Source organism: Phocoena phocoena, chromosome 3, assembly GCF_963924675.1.
Source record: "Phocoena phocoena chromosome 3, mPhoPho1.1, whole genome shotgun sequence".
In the NCBI taxonomy this organism is placed as follows: Eukaryota; Metazoa; Chordata; class Mammalia; order Artiodactyla; family Phocoenidae; genus Phocoena; species Phocoena phocoena.
The window spans coordinates 4,094,070-4,121,351 of record NC_089221.1 but is presented as its reverse complement, the minus strand read 5'-3'; the positions used below and the strand labels follow the sequence as shown (position 1 = coordinate 4,121,351).

At 40.8% G+C, this 27,282-nt stretch overlaps 1 protein-coding gene across 1 annotated transcript in view; it reads right to left on the bottom strand.

The window, feature by feature from the left end:
- ADAMTS16 (ADAM metallopeptidase with thrombospondin type 1 motif 16) overlaps positions 1–27,282 on the bottom strand; it is a 154,976-nt gene that overhangs the window by 111,026 nt on the left and 16,668 nt on the right. Inside the window, exons 4-5 of the mRNA XM_065874064.1 lie at positions 4,596–4,878; positions 683–882 (exon numbers count right to left, since the gene is read on the bottom strand). Of these exons, the coding sequence (XP_065730136.1) occupies positions 683–882; positions 4,596–4,878 (483 nt within the window). The remainder of the gene's footprint in view (positions 1–682; positions 883–4,595; positions 4,879–27,282) is intronic.

Here is a 27,282-nt window from a genome sequence, read left to right as displayed (position 1 = left end):
CACTTCATGGGAAGTGGAAATACATTTAGGGATACTCTGTTTATAGAGGTAGGACATAAAACATTTTCAAACATTGTCATCACAACTATGTTAAAATACACTTTGATGACCCCATACTTTGTCTTCTGTTATGCAGGTCTCACTTGGGTGGAATGGGGCTTAGACACCTTGCTCCACTCTCCATTAATGACTAAAGCTGCCACAGTCACATCTTCTCTGCAGCAACCTTCTAAAGGGAGTACTGTTCCTTGTTCTTGTCAATAGAAAGATGCATATTCAATATTTGAACACTCCTATCCCTAAAAAGATGGGTATTTCTATACAGCCATCTAAAATCTCACATATAGTGCTGATGGGCAGATTTACTGCACTCAGATGTCTCCACATCCTCTTATAGATTTCTGATAAATGAAGACATCAGTAAACTTGAAATATGTTACTGGCTTACAGAGAAAGGCAAATTATTCATCCTCTGAATTTTATTCTCTGAAGGATTGAAAAAGGATCTTCTTATTGGCGCATAGTAAAAGTGAAGGAGTTATCACAGGTAAAATATTTCTTGTGTACAAGACATAAATCCACAAATAAAAGTAGGACGCAAAACATACACACACACACACACACACACACACACCATTAGGTGGAATTACACACATGACTTCAACAAGAAGGGCATTCCTACCATATTGAGTATTGTCAGTACATAGGTGGTGATGTTTTCATGACCGTGGTTTTGCATCATCTTTTTGTCAACCACCACCAATGTCTCCACATTCAGTTCTTCGTTCCTATGAGACTTCAGAAGGGACCGCTTGTGCCTTCTGCACGACTTATACTCATCAGGCAAGATGAAAAGATCTTCCTTGGGAGGCTTGGGCATGTCTACAGGGGGGCGTTCAGAGAGGAAATGAATGTAAAGTTGTCACACAAAACCAGTGGTGGAACTCGTGCTAAAGAAAATGGATTTTAAAAATGAATGTTCATAAAACGAATCATAAAACCCTTAAAACTGTGATGCAAAACATGTGTTAAGGTGGAACACTACATTTAAGTAAAGTGTGCATAGTCTACATGTCATGGAATTCCTTGTTATATTGACTTTTGTAAAAATTTGTCCTGATTTAAAGCAAAAAGAAGATCACTTTGGCTCTGAGCTCTTATTATCTAAAAGCATGATGTTCAAAGACTATGAACATAAAGATCTGTTCAACAGGGCTCTGCAAAGGAGTTATTGATAAAACAATGAAACTAAAATTACAAAAAGGAGTGCTGTCTTATACTGTGTTCTTATTTGAAGACTTTTAATGACCTAATAGTTTTTAAAGTTGATTCCCATGTCCAGACACACAACTGGTTTGTCTGTAGTATTTCCAATGGGTTATAAACTGCTCAAAACAGATCCACTTCACTGCAGAACTGAATTTCCTAGAAAGTATTGCAAATATTTATCTAATTTAATGAAAAGACAAAATGTACTCGGTCCTCTTGGAGTAAGCCATTTAAAAATAGTTTTGGGGCTTCCCTGGTGGTGCAGTGATTGAGAGTCCGCCTGCCGATGCAGGGGACACAGATTCGTGCCCCGGTCCCGGAGGATCCCACATGCTGTGGAGCGGCTGGGCCCGTGAGCCATGGCCGCTGAGCCTGCGCATCTGGAACCTGTGCTCTGCAACGGGAGAGGCCACAGCAGTGAGAGGCCCGCGTATCACAAAAAAAAAAAAAAAGTTTTGGCATTAATAATCAGTAAATTAACATTATGTTAAAAATCACTAGGTTTAGTGGATGCCTGAGAAAATGTGGTTAGAATGGTTTCAGATGAAAGTAGGCTTCAAAATATCCCCATATTTAGGTGGCACTAATTCAAAGGCTATGCCAGCTCTATTCATGGAACACACTGCTAGAAGATGCTGTTTTGTTTGACTGATTCCCATGTCCGTTGCATTTTATCTCTCTGCTAAAATACTTCCAAACCTAAACGAACCTCTCAGAGGATACCTGTTACACTGGCTAAAGGTTAATAAGCAGTCATCATGCACCATTTACATTGATGCAATTTACACAGATGTGATCCCCACCCTAAGAGATGTCTATATATAACCCATTCATTCTCTACACCAGCCATGGGTAGGAGTGAGGCCACGAAGGCATGGGGAATGAATGTAACTTTCTCACAATCCCTCCCTAGAAAGTGTTGGAAATGGATTTCAGATCTGGCAGTGTGGTCCCAGAACCCTTAGTCTTAATTCCCATAGGTACAGGGTGCAAATGGACACAGTATAGGAGCATAGCAGCCTCCCAGGCCCCCAGTATTGGAACAGAGGCAGAAGCACCGGGGGGCGGTGATCTTACTAGCCAGGGCTCTGACAAGTCCCTCAAAACAAGTCACTCCCCCCTCAATATGGTCCTGCAGCATTTTCCCAAACACGTGTACCCCAGCTCAAAACCCACCCGTGAAGCCTGCAGCTAGAAGTAGCAAGCTAACTCATAAGTCTGAGGTTCAGAATCACTTTTGATTTTAAGCAAAGCAATCTGCTTTTGTCTGCCCGTTTCCACAGAGAGATGCCTAAGCACACAGAACAATCTCTCATTTTCTGAACTCTACAGAAAAATCTTTGTAGTGTGAACCCCACTGAGACAGAAGACCAGGATTCCTCCAGGGAAGCCCCAAGCCTCATGGACAACATGGAACTGTCCTGCACAAGTAACTGAGTCCTGAGAATTAAATGCTGATCCTGGAGGTGCTGTGTGTCAGTTCTGCTAGATAGGTGCCCCCAGTCCCTCAGGAACTGCCACGTACCCAACAGGAGGGGACAGAAACGGTGGCAAGTCAAACAGCACCAGATCAACCACTGATGTCGCCCACCAGCAAGTGGCGTTTTGTGGCGCTTTTTTTTCCTAGTTTTATTATGAAAACAGTGGCTACTTCTTTCCATTTTCCAAACACAAACCTTATTGTACAGTTTAGTATCTTTTTCAAATAACTGCCTCTCACCACCCAACCCCATCTACTGAGATTCTGAAACGGCTGTGGAAGCAAATACACCTACAAATGTGCACACATGCACACACACACGTGCACACACAGCCCCACCAAACAGCGTAATCGTACCGCCCTGTATGCACAACTGTGCCTTAGAGCTACTGGCCTGAATGACTCTGATCACCTCCAGATAAGAATGAAAGGGTCATATTCACTCCAGAATGGTCAGCACTGCTGGATTGATCAGAGCAACATGTGCTTCAGGCCCTGGTGTGGCCTGTCCAAGAGGTGAAGACAGCCCTGACCAGCTTTCCTGCTTGGATCCAGGTGCTTGGTCATCTTTCTGTCCCCAACACACGGAATCTGTCCTACTCTGACTACACCCTCACCAGGAGCCCTGTGAGCACCATCCTGGCTCTGACTTTGTCTGTGCCTGAGTCCCTCTCCTCGGTCCCGCTCTGCCCCGCCCCGCCTCTGCCTGGCCCCGCCCCCAGCCGCCTCCGCCAGCTTCTCCCTGTCTGCGCAGACTCAGGAAGCTGCTGCTGGTCAGTGTGCCCTGTTCCGATGCGCGCTCAGTCTGGCTTCCCTGACCTCCGCAGCCTCCCGTTCCCTCTACTTGTGCTCAACATTGTCCTTCCCGCTGCCTCCCCTAAGGCTGAGCTCACTCTTAGTAATTTGGCTTGAGTTTTTCAAGTCCATTTGAATGTAGCCTGAGACTTAGTTACAGGACGATATGAGTTCAGATGACGCACAGGTGCAGACAGTCAATGGTACTTGTTCTTTTATCAAAGATGCCAAGTGATTCTGGGTCATCCTCTCTTCTCCACAGTATTTACGGAGACCCTGCACATGCCCACCTCTATTTGAGGGTGCTGGGTCTAGCAGCCAAAGAAACCAAGCCGCAGAGAAGGATGGGCTTTCCAGAGGCTCCTTGGGGAAGGTTTGCTAAATAAAGCAATGCTTGAGGGGAAAGCCGAAGGAAGTGAGGAAAAGTCCAGAAAACACTGAACTCCTGTTCCTGAGTTTGTGAGACGTTCCTTCATAAAATGTAAATATCACATCTATTCTTAAATGTTCATGACACAAACAAAAAGAACTTCGATAGAGCCTTGGTGATAAATTGCAGATAAATTTTGTCATGCATACTCTGTCTTCTGACGTGGTGAGTGAAGTATAAAAACCTGCATAGGGACAAATCACCTCTGCAGGAAAAGCATGTGAGCTTTAGTAAATCTAGACCTCAAAAGTACAGAATTACCAGGCAGACATGCCAGGGTTCTTTTGAAGACATCTGGTGGAGTCTGCATTTCTGAGCACCTTGTCATTTAATCTGCCCAGGGAACAGCTCTTTAAAAGCAAACAAACAAACAAAACAACAACAACAAACAAACAAACAAAAGAAAAACATCTACCATTATCTATCCACCTACCAGGGAGAGATGTTTTAAACTGAACATACAGTTGATGGGTTTGCTTTGGAATCATCACTTAAGTTTAGCAAAGGTAGTCAACAAATTTCACCTCTAGGGCAGACTACTTTGAAGAAAATTAAACATACTCCGTTGGCTTACAGAATTGTCCAAATCGTTAAATACTAAAAAGAATCGCCCTTACATACATTTCTTGCGTCTTCCGCAGAAATGCAGCTTCTGTGGTTGCCTGAGACTGGAGCCGCCGCGCGGGGGTTGATCTTCGTGGTGGAAGAGGTGGCGGTTTTCCAGCCGCCAATTTCTCTTCATCATCGCGACCTGGTGAGACCCTGGATCCCGAGGCTCGGTGGATCTTTTGTACAGGATGTGGGAGGGAGGCCCAGCCCCCGCAGAGTCCTTGGGGGCCCCTGCCAGGTGTGCAGGGAGGGGCTTCAAGAAGTAGTCCGCTTCCTGGGTTCTTATCATGCCTGACTGCAAAATAGAGAGGGAGAAAGAAATGTGCATCACTGTTTTGTTATCTGCTCACAAACGTGCTGTTCCCGCCACTGAGAGCACACGTTGAAAGGGGTCGCACAGGGGGCTGAGAATTAGGGATGGGACAGCCCCCCTCTTGAGCCCTTTCCCCACCCACACCCTTGCAGAGACACTGGTGTGGAGGTGTCCTGACTCGACTCCAGGAGCAAAGAGAGTGCACAACATACTAAGGTCAGGTCCTTTAAAGCAAAAATTGGAGGAGAAAGCACACAACCCTAGATATTAATATGGGTGGAGGTGGTGAGGGGAGTTCCCAAATAAAGACGTAAAATTATAATCCTAATATAGTAAGTAGCAAAATTCTATTCAGACTTCAATAAAATGTGACACTTTCTATAAAAGTGTAACTTGACAAAATTAATCCAGAAGAAAGCACAAGGAATTTCTTAGTCAATCAGGGAGGTCTTTCTAAGCAAAGTATTTGGGAAATAGGAAAGAACTGATTATAAAAACACAAAAAATGTCTGTACAGCATAACAGACAATGAAAGCACAAACAATGACAAAAATATCTTAAAGGAGAGAAAATTGAGAGACTTGCCTTTTAGAGTGGCAAGTATTTTTCAAACTTGATAACTGTTAGGAGAAATGGGAACAAACAGGCAATGACACTGGGAAAGGGTAGACTGGGGCCAGACCTGCCACATCTATCAGCATTGAAAATGTATAATTCAATTCTAGGATTTTACCCTTTTGGAATTCTTTTTTTTTTAAACATCTTTATTGGAGTATAATTGCTTTACAATGGTGTGTTAGTTTCTGCTTTAACCTTTTGGAATTCTTGCCAAATACTTCTTGTAGGCACTTCCCCAATATTGATAAGTATTTGTGAATGTATAATTGAATCCTTGCTTGTAATAGCATAAAAAATACAAACAAAATGAAAAAATAATCAAAACAAGAAATAATTTAAATGTTTACCAACTAATTCAAGGTAATCTTTAAAAGTACATTTACATATTTGGCAAGAACATAATGATTTAAAAAGGCCAGCTAATTATGTCCTGATAATAATCTTAAGTAAACATTGTGTGTGTGTGTGTGTGTGTGTGTGTGTGTGTGTGTGTGAGCTCCCAAGACTATGGCCAACATTTTCTATATTACACCTTATTTATCACTCACAGCAATTCTGTGAGGTAGGTATCGTTATGCCCCTCCTTTTATGGATGAGGAAATAGAGAATCAGGCTGATAAAACAACATTTTCAAGGTCACCTGGGAAGCAAAGTATGAGGATTGGAACAAAATCAGAATAAATTAAAAACCTGTAAGTTTAAGGCTTATACTGTAGGGGTCCCAGAAGTTGTTATTTTAAAAAAGTGTATAATAAAGTATATAGTGGGATTCCAAATGTGTTCATTTTAAAAAGTGTGCATCTACACTTAAAGAATTTTCCAAGAAGGACTGATGAGAAATTGTTGATGCTGGTTATGTTCAGGGAAAGAAAATCGAGGAAGAGGGATGCAAGAGGGGGATTCCACTTCCATTTTTACATCTTTAGGCACTACTCAAGTTTTTAAACTCTGTGTGCATCCTTTCTTTAAAAAAAAGTGTCAATGGCATTGCTGGATCATGGGATTACAGTTTAATTTTTAAAATCCTTCTAAATGTTTTAAAATACCTTCATAATTTTAGAATACAAAGAATTACTCCTACAGAATTATCCAGCTATAATTTAGAACTCTCCAGTACAGTATTTATATGTGTACTGATTTTTTGCAAGTTATTTTGATAATTTAGGGCACTGATTAGACCCTTATTGGGTATTCAAAGACACTGACGCTTGGTTGCCTGTTCTAAGAGTGCCTCTGATTTAGATGCCTGAGTCTGATTCTCATCTGGGGGGCGCTTAGGGCCCATCACTGCACACCAAATAAAGTTCTGTGGTGGACTGAGTTGTCCTGCATGGGTCTGAATATTTGCACAGTGCAGGATGACAGACATGGAGAAGCACTTCTGAGATCTTGGGAAAGGGCCAAATACACCTCTCAGGGACAGGAGGGTTGGGGGTGGAGACAGAAAAGAGAGGGGCAACCGGGCTTATCATACATTCAGAGATTAAGCATTGGCCATGGTGTTCCTGCTGGTGGGAAAGAGGTAAGAGAAGGTAAACTTGGTAAACTATCAATGAAGCCATCAGCCCCATGGGGTGTAGACCTCCCGGGGCCCAAATGCCAGCTAGCAGCGGAAAGGTGAAATACTTGGAATTTATGCTCTGGATTGAGGTGGAGGAGGTGGGGGGCTCTCACTGGTGAGCTCCATGGATGCCCTGGGAATCTTTTTGTCCTAGAACTCTACCAACTAAACTAGGATAGTCAATATTTTAAAGTTTTCAGTTCTATCAAGGAAGAGCCTAGTATGAAATTAAATAATAGCTAAAGCTAGTTGGGTTTCATCCCTTTGGCAATTAAACTAACTCAGGAGTCACATGAGCAATCATGAATATGTTCAACCTTGTGTGATAACACTCCCCAGAGAGGTTTTGTACACTACTTAAGGTAACTAGTTGAAATGTTAAACTGAAAAAAATAAAATAGTAATTTTTTGCTTTTAAAAAAATCTTTTCTGACATGCAAACAATCCCTTGCTTTTCAAATCACCCTGAAAAGATGATAAGCTCCTGTGGGTGCTCTAGAGTAGATGATGTTCAGTATCTCTGGTGCAAAACTGGGTGGACTCGCAGAGAACAGACTGATGGGTCAGACACCCAGCATTTATTATCCTTTTTTTAACATGATCTCTGTGACTTCGGATGATTTACTCATCCCCTCTGTGCTGTTTTGTCCTCTAGGGAGCGGATACAAAGGCAGCTACTTGCCACGAGATTGTAAGATTTAACAAATAATATATATTTAAAATACATGGCCTCCAAAATACATGGCCTAAGCAAAAATATTTGCTGCATTAATGAAACAAAGAGGGTAAAATATCGTACTTCACCCTGATGATCTCTGATTCCCTTCTGTAATGCAAGGAGTTTCTGGGGGATTTTTCACTCTACAGTACGAGATCCCTCTGAAGACCGTGTGTGGGTATATCCCAACACCATCACCCCAAACACATCTTTGTTTCTGGCCTGCTGCCTCAAGCTTTCTGGCTTCCTCCCCTAAAACACTTGTGTTCTATGACAGCTGTTCCAGATTCAAAACCATCTCCTGCTTTCCCCTGGGTTTAAGGCTACATCCTGGGTGGCCCAGAGGACCAGATCCGCAGGCAAGAGAGAACTGCCTCTGGAGGACTTCTGAATTTTCACTAACACAGTAGTCAAGGGTTTATGCTTGTTTCATTTATAATTTAGTCTGAGCTACAGTATTCTGTATTTAAATAATCCCCTATTTCATTAACTACATAGAATGACACAATAACTGATAAGACTGATATTTTGATATTCCTCTATAATCAATACATACTGAAAAGTACAAGAAAAAAGTTACTCCTTTTTTCTTGCTGCATTAATCTTGCAATAAATCTTGCTGTATTATTAGTTTGCAAGCTTATTTAAATGATTAGGTAAATTGTGGAAGATTAATGTTTTCTTTTTATCAGAGCTTTTCTTTACTGAATCGAGAATATTTACTTAGTAGCTCATAAAATGTCTGGTGTACACCTGCCCACAGTAACCACTGGGAGGTAAGCTGGGTGGATTATTAACCAGCTTCAGAAAAGGTCAGCTTCTCCCAGGCATTGCAGGGGAGCTCTCCAGACACCTGCATCTCTCGTCGCCAGTTCTGTAAATCATTTGACATTGGGAAACTCAACACTTGTACTGCATTTATAAAGAGAGAAAGAGTGGGTGCCCTGTCAGTGATGAGAAAGTGCTGTTTCTCAGACTCACAGATACAGAGAACAAAGTAGTATTTACCAGTGGGGAGAGGAAAGGGGGGAGGAGAAATCAAGGGCTAGGGGATTAAGAGGTACAAACTATGATGTTAGGTATAAAATAAGCTACAAGGGTATATTGTACAACATGGGGAATGTATCCAATATTCCAGAACTATAAATGAAGTATAACTTTTAAAAATTGTGAATCACTATACCGTACACTTGTAACATATAATATTGGACAGCAACTATACTTCGATAAAAAATAAAAGAAAACAAAAAGAAAAAATGCTGGTTCTGAGCAATGTAAGAAAGTGTTGAAGGTAGGATGTTTACTGTATTATATTTGTTGCTATTCACACTTAAATGCTGATAGATCTTTATTAATGTATATCTATTTGGAAAGGCTGTCTATAAAAGTTGCATGAATCAAAATATAAAATGTAAATTAGGAAGAGATGAGCCTGGTTGGGCAGTGTATCAGATTCCTTCCTGCTGCATAAGGGATTCCTCACTGAACTGGTTGCAAGCTTGTCTCAGGTGACACCACAAGTGTCAATCAACACTGTGAAAAAGTGATCCAGCTCATTAGAAGAAACAGGCATTTCAATTCTTAATTCATTTCATTTTTACTGTACTTCTTTGTCATTTCTCCAAAAGTGTGATTTGTATTGGGAATAATCTACTCATTCTAGTCTCCTTAGTGATGTTTCTAAAACACAAGACAGATGCAACTTTTTTTTTTTTTTTTTTTTTTTTTTTGCGTTACGCGGGCCTCTCAATGCTGTGGCTTCTCCCGCCGCGGAGCACAGGCTCCGGACGCGCAGGCCCAGCGGCCATGGCTCACGGGCCCAGCCGCTCCGCGGCATGTGGGATCTTCCCGGACCGGGGCACGAACCCGCGTCCCCTGCATTGGCAGGCGGACTCTCAACCACTGCGCCACCAGGGAAGCCCAGATGCAACTTTTATAGAACTTTTATAGTTACTTTGTCTTGGGCACCATCTATGTGGCAGGTAATATGCTAGGTGTTTTGCTCTATTTATTATTTTTATTCTAATAACAAACATATGAAGTGGGAATTAATGTTCCCATTTAAAGTAATGGGACATTAAATGCATACATTTGCCCAACATTGTAGAGCTAGGAAGTGGGGTAGCTAAGATTAAAATTCAGAATTACTCAGATTTACACACTGTTGTCAGCACACCATGTTATTTCTCTACCACCATGTATACCCTGGAAAATAACTGCCATACTGGTGGGGGCTGAGAGTGAACTTGAACTAGTTGTAAATGTATATTGTAAACTCTTGGGTGAAAAAAAGAAAAGAAGAAGTAGAACTGATATTCTAAAGAAGGACAGAAAATACAACAATATAAAATGCTAAATTCAAACCACAAAAGGGAGAAAAAGAGTAGAAGGCCAAAACAGGAATAACAAACAAGGGCAACAAATAAAATACAGTAACACATATAGTAGATGTTAATTCAATTACATCAACTTTGAATGTCAGTGGTCCAATGCACCAATTAAAAGAGATTGTAATAGATCAGAAAACATGACCCAACTATACACTGTCTACAAGAAACCCACTTTAAATATAAAGCACAGATAAATTAAAAGTAAATGGGTACAAAACTATACCATGAAAACACTAATCAAAAGAAAGCAAAAGTAGCTATATTAATTTCAGATAGAGCAGACGTCAAAGTAAGGAAAGTTATCAGGGATTGAGAGGCATTAAATAACGATCAGAGCTCTAAGAAGACACAACAATTCTTAACACGTATGTACCTAACAACAGAGTGCCAAACTGCATGAAGTGAAGTCTGATAGAACTGAAAGGAGAAACAGATGAATCCACTGTTGTAGTTGGAGACTTCATCACTCCTCTCTCAGAAATGGACAGATTCAGTAGGCAGAAAATCATTAAGGACATAGATGACCTCAACAATGCCATCAGTCAACTGAATATAATTGACATCTGTAGATTACTTCATCCAACAGTAGTAGAATACACTTTTTTCTCAAGCTTGCTTAGGGCATTCATCCAAACAGACCACATTCTGGGCCATAAAACACACTTTAACAAGTTTGAAAGAATCGAAATTATACAATGTCTGCTCTCAGATTACAACAGAGTTACATTAGAAATCAATAACAAACAAGATAACTGGAAAATCCCCAAATAAGTAGAGATTATTCACACTTCTGAATAACACATGGGTCAAAAAGAGATTCAATAGAAATTTTAAGATATTTTGGACTAAATTAAAATGAAAACACAACTTATCAAAATTTGTAGGATGCAATGAATGCTAAGAGGGTAATTTATAATACTGAATGCAGATATTAGAAAAGAAGACAGATCTAAAATCAATTATCTAAGTTTCCAACATAGGAAACTAGAAAAAGAAGGTTGAATTAAGTGTAATGTAAGCAGAAGAAAAGAAATAATAAGAATTAGAGTATAAATTAATAAAATAGAAAATAGGAAATCGATAGAGGAAAAACAAAGAAACCAAAAGCTGGTTCTTTAAAAATGGTGAGATGTACTCATACTGCACTTAGAGAAATTAAAAAAAAATAAAGAAAACAAACCAACCAACTATTAACCCAAAAGGTTTTTTAAAATGCCATGAATGACCACCTAGAAACCAGAAAGGACTTATTAAAAAATAAATTCAGAATAAATGAATCAGTAAATAGTAAAAGAATGTGCTTATTAAGCTGAAAATTCTAATAAAGCCAAGATCTGGTTTTTGGATTGAAACGGGAATACCTCATGAAAAAACAATGAATGTGAAAAAAGTCAAGAACATAGATAACCTAATGGGACATGGCTGTTATTTATAAAGGGAGATCAAATTTCTCTCGGAGCTTAAATATTGCAGTGTGTATTCTTATTTTTCATTAGTAATTTTTTTGAGCTTTTCAATGTTATGACATCTTTCAGGTCAATCTATGGCAAGGATTTAAATCTCTGTTAGAGGAAAACTTCTAGATGTGTGCTGTTCAAAATGGTGACCACTAATTTTAATTAACACTGAAGAAAATTAAGAATGCAGTCCTCCAACTGCTCAGTAGTCACACACAGGGATTCAAGTTTAAATTAGTATCAAATAAAGTAAAAAATTTAGTCTTGACATTGCTCAATAGTCACACATGACTAGTTGCTCCCGTACTGGACAGCACAGATATTTCTATTATGGCACAAAGTTTTATGGAAGAACAGTGCTCTAGAACAACTGGTAACTAACAAATCTTTGGGAGCTTACCTCTTAAGACTAGTTTGCTAAATCCATGGCTGTGGTATTTGTCCATAATAAATAGTATATGTCACCTACGAACATTCTTATAAATCACATCCACTAGCATGTTGATAAAACTGCGCCAGCTAAATAATCAGAGCATGTTGTCCTAGACTGAGTGCTTAGTAAGATTGCCTTTGGTTGACACAAAACTATCTGAACTAGGAACGGCTCGAACTTAAATTCTCAGATCCTGTATTTCTCTGCACATTCCCAAGACACAAAGAGAAATGTTTAAGCAAACAGTCACCTAGTCAAGGCATTGAAGATATTGCTGCTACCTAATATAATCAGAACACCATGGATTAAACACTCTAATACTCAATAGATTCATTTACAGAGCTGTGTAACATTTAGGCATGAATTTGATCCCATAGTGGAGGAAATTCACAGTTCCTCTCATCCAGGGAATGTGTAGCATGTTCGTTCATTCATTCATGTATTCAGTGAATATTCATTAACTGCCTATTATGAGCTGGGTGCTCTTCTTGTCAATCCAGATACAACAATGGACAAAATAGACAACACAGCTTCCCTTGTGAAGCTTAAATTGCATTGTGGAGTTGGGGGGTGGAGGACAGGTAGTAAACAATTGATGTAATAATATGTAAATCATAAAAAGTTAAAATTCAGTGTGTCAGTTCTTTCCAACTCTATCTATAGATTCAATGCAATCCCAATCAAAATTCTAGCAAATTATTTTGTGAATATCAACAAACTGGTTATAAAGTTTATAGGGAGAGGCAAATGTCCCAGAATAACCAACTCGATATTGAGAGAGAAGAACAAAGTCTTAGGACTGACACTACCAAACTTCCTGACTCGCTATAAATCTGCAGTAACCAAGACAGTGTGGTTCTGGAGAACAAAGAGACAAAGAGAATAGACAGTCCAGAAAGAGATACAGACACAAATACAGTCAGCTGATCTTTGGCAAAGGAGTAAAGGCAAGACAATGGAGCAAAGATAGTCTTTCCAACAAATGGTGCTGGAACAACTGGACATCCACATGTGAAAAAATGAAATCTAGACACAGACATTACATGCTTCACATAAATTTAACTCAAAATGGATCACAGAACTAAATGTAAAATGCCAAACTATAACCTCCTAGAAGATAACACAGGAGAAACTCTAGATGACCTTGTGTTTGGCAATGACTTTTTGGAGACAATACCAGAGGATCCATGAAAGAAGGAATTGATAAGCTGGACTTCACTGAAACTTAAAATTTCTGCTCTGTGAAAGACACTGTCAAGAGAATGAGAAGACAAGCCACAGACTGGGGAAAAAAAAAAAATTGCAAAAGACACACCTGATAAAGAACTGCTATCCAAAATGCACAAAGAACTCTTAAAACTCAGCAATAAGAAAACAACTCAGTTAAAAAATAAGCCAAAGTCATTAACAGTCTCTCACCAAAGACGATAGACTGATGGTAAATAAGCATATGAAAAGATGTTCCACATCATATGTCATCATATGTTAAAACAATGAGATACCACTATAAACCTAGTAGAATTACCAGACCAACAACATGCAATACTGGTGAGCATGTGGAGAAACAGGAATTTGCACTCATTGCTGGTGGGAATCCAGAATGGTGCAGCCACTTCTGAAAACATTTTGGAGGCTTATTATAAAAGTAAACAAACTTTCACTATAAGATCCAGCAATTGTACTCTTTGGTATTTATCCAAAAGAGTTGAAAACTTTATATCCACATCAAAACCTGCACAAGGATGTTTATAGAAGCCTCATAGTTGCTAAAACTTGGATGCAACCATGACGTCCTTCAGAAGGTAAATGGATAAATACTGTGGTGTATACGGGCAATGGAATATTACTCAGCACTAAATGAGCTACCAAGCCATGCAAAGACAGGGAGGAAGCTTAAATGCATATTAATAAGTAAAAGATGCCAATCTGAAAAGGCTACATACTGTACGATGCGAACGATATGACATTCTGGAAAAGGCAAAACTATGGAGAAAAGAAAAAGAAACCACAAAAAAAAACAGTGGTTACCGGGGGTTAGGGGGTCAGAAGGTGTGGATAGGCAGAGCACAGAGGATTTTTAAGGTGGTGAAGCTATTTTATATGGTATTATAATGATGAATGCATGTCATTATACATTTGTTCAAAACCATAGAGTGTACAACACCAAGAGTGAACCCTAACTACGGGCTTTGGGTGATTATGGTGTATCAGTGTAGGTCCATTAGTTGTAACATATGTGCCGTCTGGTGGCGGAAGGCTGTGCGTGTGGGGGGGGCAGGGTCTAGATGGGAAACTTCCACACCCAGTTCTGCTGTGTTTTCCTAAAAATGCCCTAAAAATAAATTATATTAAAAAAACAACTCAGAATGAAGACGCCGGGAGTGTAGGAAAGGGGGTTTCAATTTTAGGTAGGGAAACAGTTAGGCCTCATTGAGAAGGTGGCATTTCAGTAAAGCCCTAAATGGGTGAGGATTTGGCTGTGTGGATTCCAGAGGGAAGGCTGTGGGCTAGGCAGAGGGAACAGCCACGGCAGTGGCCCTGTGGCCCTACACGGCATCAGCTCACACGTTCTCTGCAAAATATCCGCTTGTGATAGAGTCACCTACTAATAATATTAATACTGATTCAGCAGGGCCTTGCTCAAATTGGGCAAAGGCTCTGGGAAATCTCTTCCAGCCCATCCGGTAGAGGGGACACGTGAAGCTTCTGGGCTTATCCTTGCATCCCACCTCCACCTTCTCCTCTAGAGGGTTATGCTTACTATCTGCCGCTTCCACTCTCGCCCTCCTTCTAATGTTTTCTCTACTTTTTTGGAGGAAAAAAGAAGCATAAATCAGATCACTAACTACTTAGAACCCTGCAATTGCATCCCTTGATTTGAGAGCACAATTCCTGGAGCCTTACCCTCTGACCTGCCTCAATTTCCTTCCGGGCTGTGCTCCTGCCGCCCCCCGGGGCGCTCAGGATGCCTCTGCTACCCTCCAGCCTCGGGAACACCCAGGCTCTCTTTGGTCTCTCTTGGCGCCCACTAGTCCTGCTTCCTGTGCACACCTCCCCCAGCCCTCCACTGGCCTGGCTCCTCCTTTACCTTTCCGTTTGGAGTGACAGGGTGAGGTGTGGGGACTTGCTTGCCATTGTGTTGCTCTTAAGGGCAGAGCAGGTGTTAAACCCAGCCTTGTGACACGTGCTGCAGCGATGCAATGGCCAGTGATGGCTCCTGAGGCCAAAGCTCTGGTTCAAGGCCTGACTCTCCCTCTCTTCAGAGGGTGAGTGCATGTGTGTGTGCACATGGGCATGTGTCCTGAGACCTAGCTCCTGTCTCTGTAAATCGAGGAAAAAATCTACCACTGTTTCCTAGGTCACCTGGTGCAGATTAAATATATACACTTCAAAGGTGGCAAAAAAAAAGATATTTTAATGATGTCAATCAAGAGCCCAGTAGATATTTTGGAGATTGAGGGCTGCACAAGGAAATCTGCAGAGAGAGGAAGTTAAGTGTGTGCAGGACTTTGTGCAGGTTGGGAAACCAAGACCAAAAGGCCAACGGCAGCTCGGGAGGGTCACAGGAGAGCTGGACAGCCATTGCCGCGTGGTCAGGGCAGAGAAGTCGGCCAGCGTCGCGAGGCGGGGTGGGCACACGTGTTTCTCATCAGAGGCCATGGCTCCCTGAGGTGCTGTCATTTGCATCTACTAGCCATTCCTGAAGTCATGCAAGTTTTTCCACACACACTCAATCCATCCCAGTGGGTGATTCAGGCACCCGTCCCCCCGGCGTCGGCAAGCTGCTGGCTCTAGGTGAATTCTGTTACGAGCTCATCAAGTTCACACTTAGCTCATGAATCAGCTGTTTTTGCTATTTAATTGTGCCACTGGGGATATTTCTCTTCCTCACTGGTTTTGGTGTTGATATCTAGTCTCTCACAACAGTGTCCTTTAAGCTCCGGGTTCTAGGACTGTGACATCCTATTTCTGTTAATCATATTAATATTGATGGCATTCATTTACTGATTGCCTATCATGCCCCTGCCTCTGTTCCAGGGACTGGATACCATCTGATTACCAGTAGTCCTCAGAACAGAATTGCAAGGTAGGGACCAGCAGCTACATTTCTGTAGATAAAGAAACTGAGGCCCTCATAACCCAAACGTCCATCAGTGAGTGAATGGATAAACAAAATGTGGTACATCCTTACAATGGAACACCATTGTGCAGTTAAAAGGGATGCAGTATGGATAAACATGCATGGATCCAAAAACAGTACGTGGAGTGAGGGAAGCCATATCATTTTGTATGATTCCATTTCTCTGAAATGTCCAGAGAAAGCTAAGCTACAGAGGCAGGAAGCAGAGCAGTTGTTGCCAGGCTGGGGTGGGAACAGGGAGTGACTGCTGGGCACAAGCGTTCTCTCTGGGGTGATGGGAATGGTCTAAAACTGGATCGTGGAGATGGTTGCACAGTGCCGTACGTTAACTAAAATATCACTGAATTGTCCACTTGAAGCAGTGAGGTTTTCTTTTGTGAATTATACATCAGTAAAGTATTTAGAAAATTAAACAAACCTGAGGCTCCAGGAGTGTGACCTGAACAAGGGTGGCAGCCAGGACTGCTGGGCTCCCAGCTAGCCATTCCCTCCACACCTTGGGGCTTCCTGGGGGCACAGTGGGGTGAAGTCATTCAGAGACGTGCCCTCGGCAACAACCAGCCTAAGAACAAGCATAGCCCGGACTCCAGGGCCCTCTAAGGGGTCAGATTCCTCATAAGAGAACACAGAGGCAGGCAATGAAGACGAGAGACTGCAGGCAGCTCAGGGGCCAGGAGCACGGCACGTGCTGGAGCTGCTTTCCCAGAGATCCATGTGGGACATCGCAAAACTGAATGCAAAGCATCTGTCCCGTTTCATTTAACCACTTTCACTAACGCTGTTGCTAAAAGTGATGAGCATCTGAATTCAGTTCTTCACCTGTCTCCTCCCCACTACCCCTGGACCAGGCAAAGCACAGGGAGAGGCACCAGCTTTTCATCTGCAGGTTCCCTGCTGTAGATACACAATACGAACTTCATGGACTTTCCCTGAGGAGGGACCGGTAGGTTGAGGGTGTTGCTTATGGAGTCTGCATATCCAGCCATGACCCTCAGAACTTTCCGTCCATCAAAACCCACGCTGTCCTCCTCCATCCTGAAGTGCTCAGTGCTCAGTCAGCGGGTCTGGGTGGGGCTGTGACAATGTGCGTGTTTAATAAGATTCACAGACCTGACACGGAGACGCACCCAGCATCTGTATCTCCAAGGCCCCGGGCTCACCTGGCATCGTTCCCTTTCCAGCCCTGCACTCAGGGAATGGGACAGGCAAGATCCCTGTGGGGTTATACAGTTTTGTCGTGCATATTTAATAAGATTCACAGACCTGACACAGAGACGCACCCAGCATCTGTATCTCCAAGGCCCCGGGCTCACCTGGCATCGTTCCCTTTCCAGCCCTGCACTCAGGGAATGGGACAGGCAAGATCCCTGTGGGGTTATACAGTTTTGTCGTGCATGTTTAATAAGATTCACAGACCTGACACGGAGACGCACCCAGCATCTGTATCTCCAAGGCCCCGGGCTCACCTGGCATCGTTCCCTTTCCAGCCCTGCACTCAGGGAATGGGACAGGCAAGATCCCTGTGGGGTTATACAGTTTTGTCAGATGTTTACCGTTTATTGAATGGCTTGCTAAGACACAATTCAACTTTGGGTGAGGTTTGTTATAACTAAGTTTCCTTGTTTTCAAGCAAGTGGACATCAGACACCAGTATCAATATGGCCTCATAATGGCTTTTGTAACGTGGGGTCTGGGGAATGGTCATTTGTACCAACATTGTGTGTTTGACACAACTTCTGTTACACATGTAACCTTCCAGGCAGTTCCTTTAAACATCCGTCCCTATGGATACCAAATTTGACCATTCACAGATTCCAGCCTTAGTTATATATGTGACTGCATATACTCTCATACACATGTCAGAATCCCGAGGGGGTTATGGAAGTTACGACTAATCCTGTTTCCAGACTGTTAGCTCAAATTGCATGATCATTGTAATGTGGCAATGCATATTCAAAATGGTCTATTTTAGAATGCCTTCTTTTTTAAAAAAAAAAATTCTTGATTTCTTCTTTAGTTTTGAAACAGTTAGTCATTAAAAATAGAAATACATTTCAATTTTAAAGTATTCATATTTAGTAAAAACATTTCATCTATGAAATAGAATTTGCTCTTAACCAAACTAATATATTACACCTTGTGGTTTGTACTCTGTTTCACTGTTTTGAATTTTAAATACAAATAGAAACTTTAAGTGTTCACATAAGAATAATAGAATTGAACAAATACGTGCTACATATTCCTACGTTATAGATTGGAAATAAATAATAATAGCACCATGACTTGTAAAAACAAAATAGAATGCCTTCTTAATAAGCTGTTATCAAGCACATATTAGGCAAATACCACCTCTTTTTTTTTTTTTTTTTTTTTTTTGGTAGAAATAGAGCATTGAAAACACTATGGCAAAATTAGTCCATACAAATCTAGGCGTCTTCCAAATAGCATCTTCTCAAGGAGACAGCTCACTACAGAAAATGGGCAGATCCATCACTTCCAGAGAGACAAATAAACCAAAACAAGACAAACAACAAATAAGGAAAAGAATCCAGGCCAAGGCTGATTCCTTCCTGTGATTCACAGCTGGTTTCTCTAAACCACCATATGGCAGGTTACCTTTGCCAACCAGCGAGAAAAGGATTCAATTCCCATGATGGCTCAGAGAAAGCAAGTCCAAATTAGCTTGGAATCAGCTCCATCCTCCTTTCCTATGGCCACAAAAGCAGCCCAGCGACACGGACTAAGCCTGTGGTCCTAAGAGTGGCAGACAGCTATTCTAGATCACACAGATACACTGTTCTGCATTAACTGGACATTACTGATGATTTAGCCTCCTCCACGACTTACCATTTCAATTCTCTCAACCTCCAAAGAGCCCCCCAAATAGATGAGGCTCACCTACATTATCTCTCCCATAATGGTTTGTGTTAAATAAATATTTGTTGACTGTGATTCAAATCCTTCCAGAGTCCCTTCTGTAAGAACCCAGCAGAGGGGTATCATGGCTCAGCTGGATTTTCATCTATCTGGGAATTTTTTGTACATTTTTTATTATTTTTTTTGATATTTTTAAATTTTATTGCAAAATAATACACAACTATAGAAAAGAAAACCCATACAAATTATACATTTATAATGAGTTATAAGGTAAAGCAACTATCACTCAGGCAAAGAAATAGAAATTTTCCATACATCTCACAAGCCCCTGTGTGCCCAGTTTCAATCTGAACCCCCAGTGACCCCATAGAAGTAACCACTACTACTATTTTTACAGTAACTAGTTTTTAAAATTTCTTGTACTTTGAATATTCAAGTGTGCATGCCTATACATCATAATTTAGTCTTGTTTATTAAAAAAACTGGTGTTTTTTAAATTTAGTTTTTATTGGAGTATAGTTAATTTACAATGTTGTGTTAGTTTCATGTGTACAACAAAGTGAATCAGTTATACATATACATATATCCACTCTTTTTCAGATTCTTTTTTTTTTTATTTAATAAATTTATTTATTTATTTATCTCTGGCTGCATTGGGTCTTTGTTGCTGTGCACGGGATTCTCATTGTGGTGGCCTCTCCCGCCGCAGAGCACGGGCTCTAGGCGCGCGGGCCTCAGCAGCTGTGACTCACTGGCTTCAGTAGTTGTGGCTCGCGGGCTCTAGAACACAGGCTCAGTAGTTGTGGTGCACGGGCTTAGTTGCTCCGCAGCATGTGGGATCCTCCCAGACCAGGGACCGAACCCGTGTCCCCTGCATTGGCAGGTGGACTCTCAACCACTACCTCACCAGGGAAGCCCATTTTTCAGATTCTTTCCCCATATAGGTCATTACAGAGTGTTGAGTAGAGTTCCCTGTGCTATATAGTAGGTCATTGTTGGTTATCTATTTTATATATAGTAGTATGTATCTGTTTTTTGTACATTTTTTTAGAATGGGTGTACCCTTAAAGAGTTTGTCAGATAATGGAGGGTGGGGAACATCCAACTGCCTTAAAGGATGTATTAGCCAGTGACTCCATGGAATCTGCTGACTTGTTGACTTCTGGCATTTTCACACAAGTCATGCACATAAAACAATGACTGTTGAAGACTGAGGCCTGACCCCAAGTAACCAGCTCTTCTACAGGTCAGCACACTGAAACCCTTGGGTGTGGTCCCCAAGAGAGTCCTCAAAATCCACATGTCAAGCTCTGCAGAAGTGTAAGATATTGCACAAATAGTATGATTAAATATTGTGATAGAAATATAGGGAAGAGCATGAAACATAGAAGATGACCAGTGCACAAGAACTCCATGACTCTGGTCAAATCATAGACTTGGTATCTATAGGGCAATTCTTGGACCTGTGAAGTTATTCATGCTCAGGTTACCTCCCAACCCACCAAAAAATATAATCCAGAATGTTAAAACGTTTCTGGAAGAACAGTTTTTTTGAAATCAGTATATATGAGTATGTATGCGTGTATTGCATTGACAAGGATGATTCCTGACCAGTTATGTATTTTTTTTTCTTCACACAAGAAATTAAAAAAGAGAATGCCTAGGACCAGTTCTCTCAGTTATTTCCAGGTGAGACATTCATTTCTCTCAATCAGCCTGTTACGGCTATGATCACAGTGCACCCTCAGGCTGCCCTTTCGCCAATTCTCTACATGCATTTTTAGCTCAACCACACTGAAAGAAATAATGCTGTTAGAAACACTGCTGTCACATCCTTAAGAAAGGCACAGGGCCCAATAGTTGTGAATTAGGCTGAATTACAGGGACCAGCCACTATTCATGACTTGAAATCTCTGTAGCCTTCCTTGATTAGTTTTGGATTAAAAATGCTATAAACATATGTTCTCTGCCTGTCTGTCTGTCTTTATGGTCTTTCATCACTAAATCTTATAAGCATGTGAGCCGGTAACCACTAGAGCCATAAAGGACACAGAAGCCCCCCAAAGTTCTCTGGAGGAATCATGCCATCTGAGCGAGGTCGTGCATAATCGTACAGCTGTCCCCCGTGCAAACATCAAAGTGATTAAAGACACAGGTTTTGTATATCTAAGTTCTTCTTGTGCTGCCCAAACAGTCAGTTAGACTCCAAGAAGACAGAGGAAGAATGTCCTTGGAGAGTGCTAGTGGGGAAGCTCACCATTTATTCTTGGTTCCAGTGGACATGGCTTGGAATCTGGGCTCTGTCCCTTGTAGGATGGCAGATTTGGGCAGGCTACAAAATCCTCCTGATCCTGATATTTCTCTTATTTACAATGGAAATAAAGATTCTTCTTATATTGTAGATATAATGAAATGCAAAAGTAATGCACCAATGAATCTGAGTGCAGAAATGCCTGCCCTGGTATACAATAAGTGCTCACTTCAATATCAATATTCCTCCCTATCTATAATGGTGCATTTTCATGTTTTATTTGAAACTATTTAAATTGTATCATTGGTACGTACTTTATTGTACATGTTCCTATGGTAAAAAAGCAGAATTCACCATATGTTTGTTCCATAACAACCAAACACGGAACATAGGTTGCAAGCAGGCCTTTTCAAAATGGTGACACATTGGTACCCAGGTACATTGAATTATGTTCAGATTTTTTTCTCCAAAGCTCTGGTTTAGGAGTTGGAGAAAAGCATTTGGTAGGTTAAACAGGAAGAAAGTGAGTTAAACAGCCTTTCCATGAAAGCATCACGGTCCCCCAACCCCCATTTGTCTGTTTATAGGGAAGAGTGGAACCACCATTTCCAAAGAACCACCAAATTGAAGCAGGTCAAAGCCTAACAATGTGTCTGCTTTTCCTATGATAGAAAAAGTATCAATATTACCAGGGGCTACCCGTCTGGGCAAGAGCTGGAAATGTGGAATGTGATATTATTAATATGAAAAAAATGTAGTAGGGAGAACATGCGAATGGAAGATAATTAAAACACCACAGGAATTTCGAAAGTTAGCTCATCGTGAAAGGAATTCTCCAACCAGCATCCAACTAAACATGATGGCAATAGCGACCAGAGTTTTCTGATACAGCTGTCTCTACGTTTGGCAAATGTAAGAATACATTACCTATTATGCTTAGGGATACTACAACTTTACCCACATGTGCATCGTTTCTACAACAGCTGTGTCATGGCCACTCCATGCCCTGACAAAGCCTGGAGCAGTCACACCTTTGACAAAGCATAGATGAAAGGGCTTGAAACCAGAGAAGGGAGAAGTTGGTTGGGGCTGACTTTGAAACCAAGATCAAACAAAGAGTATACGAGATAAAGGAGAAATCTGAACCGTGAATAATTGCCAAATGAGAGCATTAATTTGCAAACTATACAGGGGAACATGATACAATGTCAAAATGTAATTAATGTGCTTGGATTTCATAGCTGGATATGAATATAGGTAACATACTAGGATCTACAAGGCTGAAGACTGCCACTCAACAGTTGAATTTTAAATGATGGGATTTTAAGAGATTTTTACATTTAGATTGCAATCTGTGGGACTTCCCTGGTGGCGCAGTGGTTAAGAATCCGCCTGCCAATGCGGGGGACATGGGTTCGAGCCCTGGTCCGGGAAGATACCAGGTGCCGCAGAGCAACTAAGCCCACACGCCACAACTACTGAGCCTGCGCTCTAGAGCCCGTGAGTCACAACTACCGAAGTCTGTGCGCCTACAGTCTGTGCTCTGCAACAAGAAAAGCCACCGCAATGAGAAGCCCGCGCACCACAACAAAGAGTAGCTCCCCTCGCCGCAACTAGAGAAAGCCCATGCACAGCAACGAAGACCCAATGCAGGCAAAAATAAATAAATAAAAATAAAATAAAATAAAAAAATTAAAAAAAAATTGCAATCTGTGAAACTGTCAATTATTCTTCCTAGTGTACTTCACATTTTAAGACAGAAGTGGCCAAATCATTTCAAACACATGTGTTCCTTCATACATATAGAGAGGCACAGGGCTCCCGGGGCACTCAGCCTTTCTGGTGAGGCTGAAAGCTGGGTTTGCCCATTCTCCCCCTGCTGGTGCACATGTGTAATGCAAGCCTGAAGTGAAGCTGGGGCTTGTTTTGCTTTAAGTTTTAAATCAATGTAGAGAGCATTTTCATTGTTTTCAAAGAAAACTGTTGTCCCATAAAGCCTCTGCACCAACCACAGCTTGGGGTTGTAGTCATTTTGAGACTTTAGATGTGGGTCCCTTTCAAATATGTGGGCATAAGTCATTCCTCTAAAATTCTCATAAATAAAGTATCTCTTAATCCTCCAGTAGATTGGAAGGTATGACACACGTATTGCTATATCTTTTCAGAGGGTTAATAACAGGACATTTGAAAGTGTTGGGGATTAATAAGCTCAATTTTATTAGAATGTATAGCCCATAAACTACTCTCCAGTGGACAGCATGTTGGATTATTGGAGGCAGAGGTAGGAAATTATGATTGATATTAAATACAAAAATGTATTGAAGTGGTAAACATAACTATGGTATGTGTCAAGTCAATATTAGAAATTCAGACTAATGATACTAAATGGTTAAGAAAAGGCCAGCTTATATTACTGACCTTCTTAAGAAACATATAACGACTTCTGTTTCCACATATGCCGTGCTTACACAGCACAGCCCTTACATGTTTAAACATTTACTGTTTATTCTCCAAAGTCTTCTACACATACTTGTACATTTCATCTAGACATAGACTGGTGCTATAAAATATCCTAGCTTCTCTTTTGGCTTATTATTCTGCAATCCATCACCCTTTATTTTATTACCTAATGATGACCTGCAAAGGGAATAGTCAAAACTCCCCCAGCTTCAGTTAGAGATAATCTCTGCAAATAAAACAAGGTTTATAGCTCCTTTGGCTGCTGCAGGGGGAATACAAAGCCAAGATGTCAGCTATTCTGGGTACTTTTCTCATTTATGATACCTTGTAAGCACAAAGTAATCTCCCAGGTGTTGGGAATGGACAACTTTCTTTCAAATGTGTGGGCATAAGCAATGCTTCTAAAAAGTACATAAACAGTCCCTCGCATTTTAAATTGCCTGATTAAATGCTATGTATTTTAATCATCCTAAGTGCTTTCAATAAATCACCCAAAAGGTTTTAGTGTAAATATCAAAGTATTCTAATCCTATCGCCATCTCATCTGCAGGTCTTCTTTCTCTGAAGGTCAGTGGAACTCCACCTCTGGGTTCTTCTTCTTCTTTTTTTTTTTTTTTTTAATAAGCGTGTAGTGATCACACATCACTTATTTATTTATTTATTTTTGGTTTCATTGGGTCTTCGTTGTTGCGCGCCGGCTTTCTCTAGTTGTGGTGAGCGGGGGCTACTCTTTGTTGCGGTGCACGGGTCCCCTGCATTGGCAGGCGGATTCTTAACCACTGTGCCACCAGGGAAGTCCACCTCTGGGTTCTTTAACTTCACTTGAATTTGCTTGCATGACAATGTGTGCAGTCACCTTCTAGTTAGGTTTTAATCTACATTTCATAGTTTAGTAATGGGGGTTGTTGAGGAGAACAGACACTTGCTCAGCTCCTACTAGGAGTCCTGTGCTAAGGTCTTTCATATATATGTCAGCTCACCCAATCCTCATGTGACCTTGTGAGGCCAAGGTTATCTACAAACTAAGGAAACTGAAAGATAGCAGTGAACAATTTGGCTAGTAGTAAGAGAAGTTAGATTTGAACAAGATTTGTGTGATTCCAAAGGCTATGTTTTTCATTCAATTTCCCATTTGCTTATCTTAAGGAGTCATTTTACTCTGTTTCTTATTTGAATGTCTGAGTAGGTATCTTCCTTCACATGTGGAGAGTTCACGCTTTTCCCTCCCCTTGCTGGTCTGGAAAAGTATCACAGCCCTTAAATTGTAGCTGCTCTAAAACGCTGTTGACCAGCTTGCTTCTAAATGAAACATTTGCTTAATATTTAATGTATCTTAACTAAATAAACAAAGTAAATGTTTTTCTTATTTTATGAGAAGTGTCAGCTTTTCTGACATTGCTGAAAGTTAGTATAGAAAAGACTTGCTGCATCACCTTTTGTGAAGGATTCACGGAGGGAAGAGTATCATTTCTCAGAAATTGTCATGTGTAATAGGCAATCCATCCTGGTCATAAGATTGATAAATACAGATTATTTCCAAGAAACTGAGACACAGAAATTACTATGTCTTTATGCTCGTGTAGTAAGGTATAAGAAGCTAAGAGGTGGATGAATGCCATTTAGTTTCTTAAATTGTACTTTATATAAATTATACATACCTTCTTGCCTAAGTATGTTGCAATGTTTCTTATTTAGAATTTATTTAGAGATACTCTCTGTCATTAGAGAAATTACTCATATGGTTAGGATTGCAAAGTGCTCACTAGCAGATGGGTTTTTCTGAAATTACTTGAATGTGAACAGCACTTGCTCTGTTCTTCTTTGCTGTGGAAATACACTCCCAGAGCCTTAACAGACAGGCTTGGATCTGTGTGGTGCCTGGAAATGCATGCTGTCCAAACTCAACTTAGAGCCATTTCTAGACAGAGATTTTCAGTCACTGCACCTTCTCTCTGGAAACAGGAACTTTCTCCAACTAGTGTCTGAAACTAGGATCCTCCATCCATCCATCCATCCATCCATCCACCTACCCCTCCACTCATCTATCTTGTTCCTTCCAAGGGCCAGGAACAATGCGGGTGCTCTGATCCTTAAGGGATCCTGACCCTTAGTGCTACCCTTAGGATGTTGACTATCTAGTGGGAGAAATGGGTAAATACTAAACTAGTAACCAAAATAAGAATAATTCCTTTCAAAGAGAAAATTAAGGTGAGTCATGAGTGTATTGTTAGGGAGTCTGCAGCAGCAAAGAAGTATGGCTCATGGGAGTGTCTTTCCAACTGATGCATAACTGGAGGAGGAAGGATGGGAATTGTGTTCCAGGCAGCAGAAGGAACAGCATTTGCTAAGGCCTTGAGGGGGTGAGGAGCTCAGCCTTATCTTGAAAGAAATGAGTTGGTGCCACTCAAGCCTGGAGAGCTTCCTCCATGAGGCTGACGTTGCAAGCAAGGGCAGACCCCAAGGGCATCATCAACCACAGTGAAGATGTGGACTTTCCCCAGAGTGCAATGGGCACATGACAAGTAAGGAAATGAAAACATCAGAACTGTGCTTTTCAACCTCCAATGAGGCTGCTCTCTGGAGGGAAGCAGGAGAAGGGTAGGAGTGCAGGTAGGTGGTCTCACCTTTCATGGAACAGTCTCTGACCCCCTCCTCCCCCATGTCTCTTCACAGTTCCCAGGGTCCAACTTGAACTACCATGCATGGATGCCCTGGCTATTTCTGCAATCCCAATCAAAACTAAGAATCTTCTTTCAAAGTGTCTCCAACATGCATGAACTTAAATACGTTTAAGGGATAGCTCCTGCTTTTTCATCTAAGAGAGAAAGATACAATGTATTCACATGAAAATTGAAACTATGATGAAATAACCCTAAGGTCATCAAGGCAAATATTTTTCTCAGGCTTTGCATACTGAAAGAAATCACCAATTACCTAAACTACATGTTACTTTACATGTCTTACTCCAAATTTCTAATGTCTTAAGGGATGGAGATATACCTATTCAATGAGAGAAAACTGGAAGAACTGGATATCTGTCGTTGCCTGTTGAAGTTTTCTATCATTTTAGTACCATTTTTAAGCTAAACGCAACCAATCATTTTAATGTAACTGTAAATCTGGTAACAGTGTGTAGTTTTTGTTGTTGTAGTTTTTAGTTGTTCTCAGTTTAATTTTTGTTTTGTAACTGGTAGCTTTTCATATATTGACAGTGCATGCCTTACTAGATACACCTATTTACTGTAAACTAACTATACAAAAAAAAAAAAAAAAAAGAATCCTGCCTACATTTCTTTAGATTGTAAAATTTCAAAGGAGATAATTTTATTTAGTTTTCCTATAATTTCACAGAAATAGAGAATATGAAATTAGCACTGATTTTGCTACTAATTAAAAATACTGGATTTACTTAAGTTAATGTCTTTAAAATACATGTTGTTCTTCTTTAAAAAATAAAGACAAATCCTTGAGCAGTGAAAA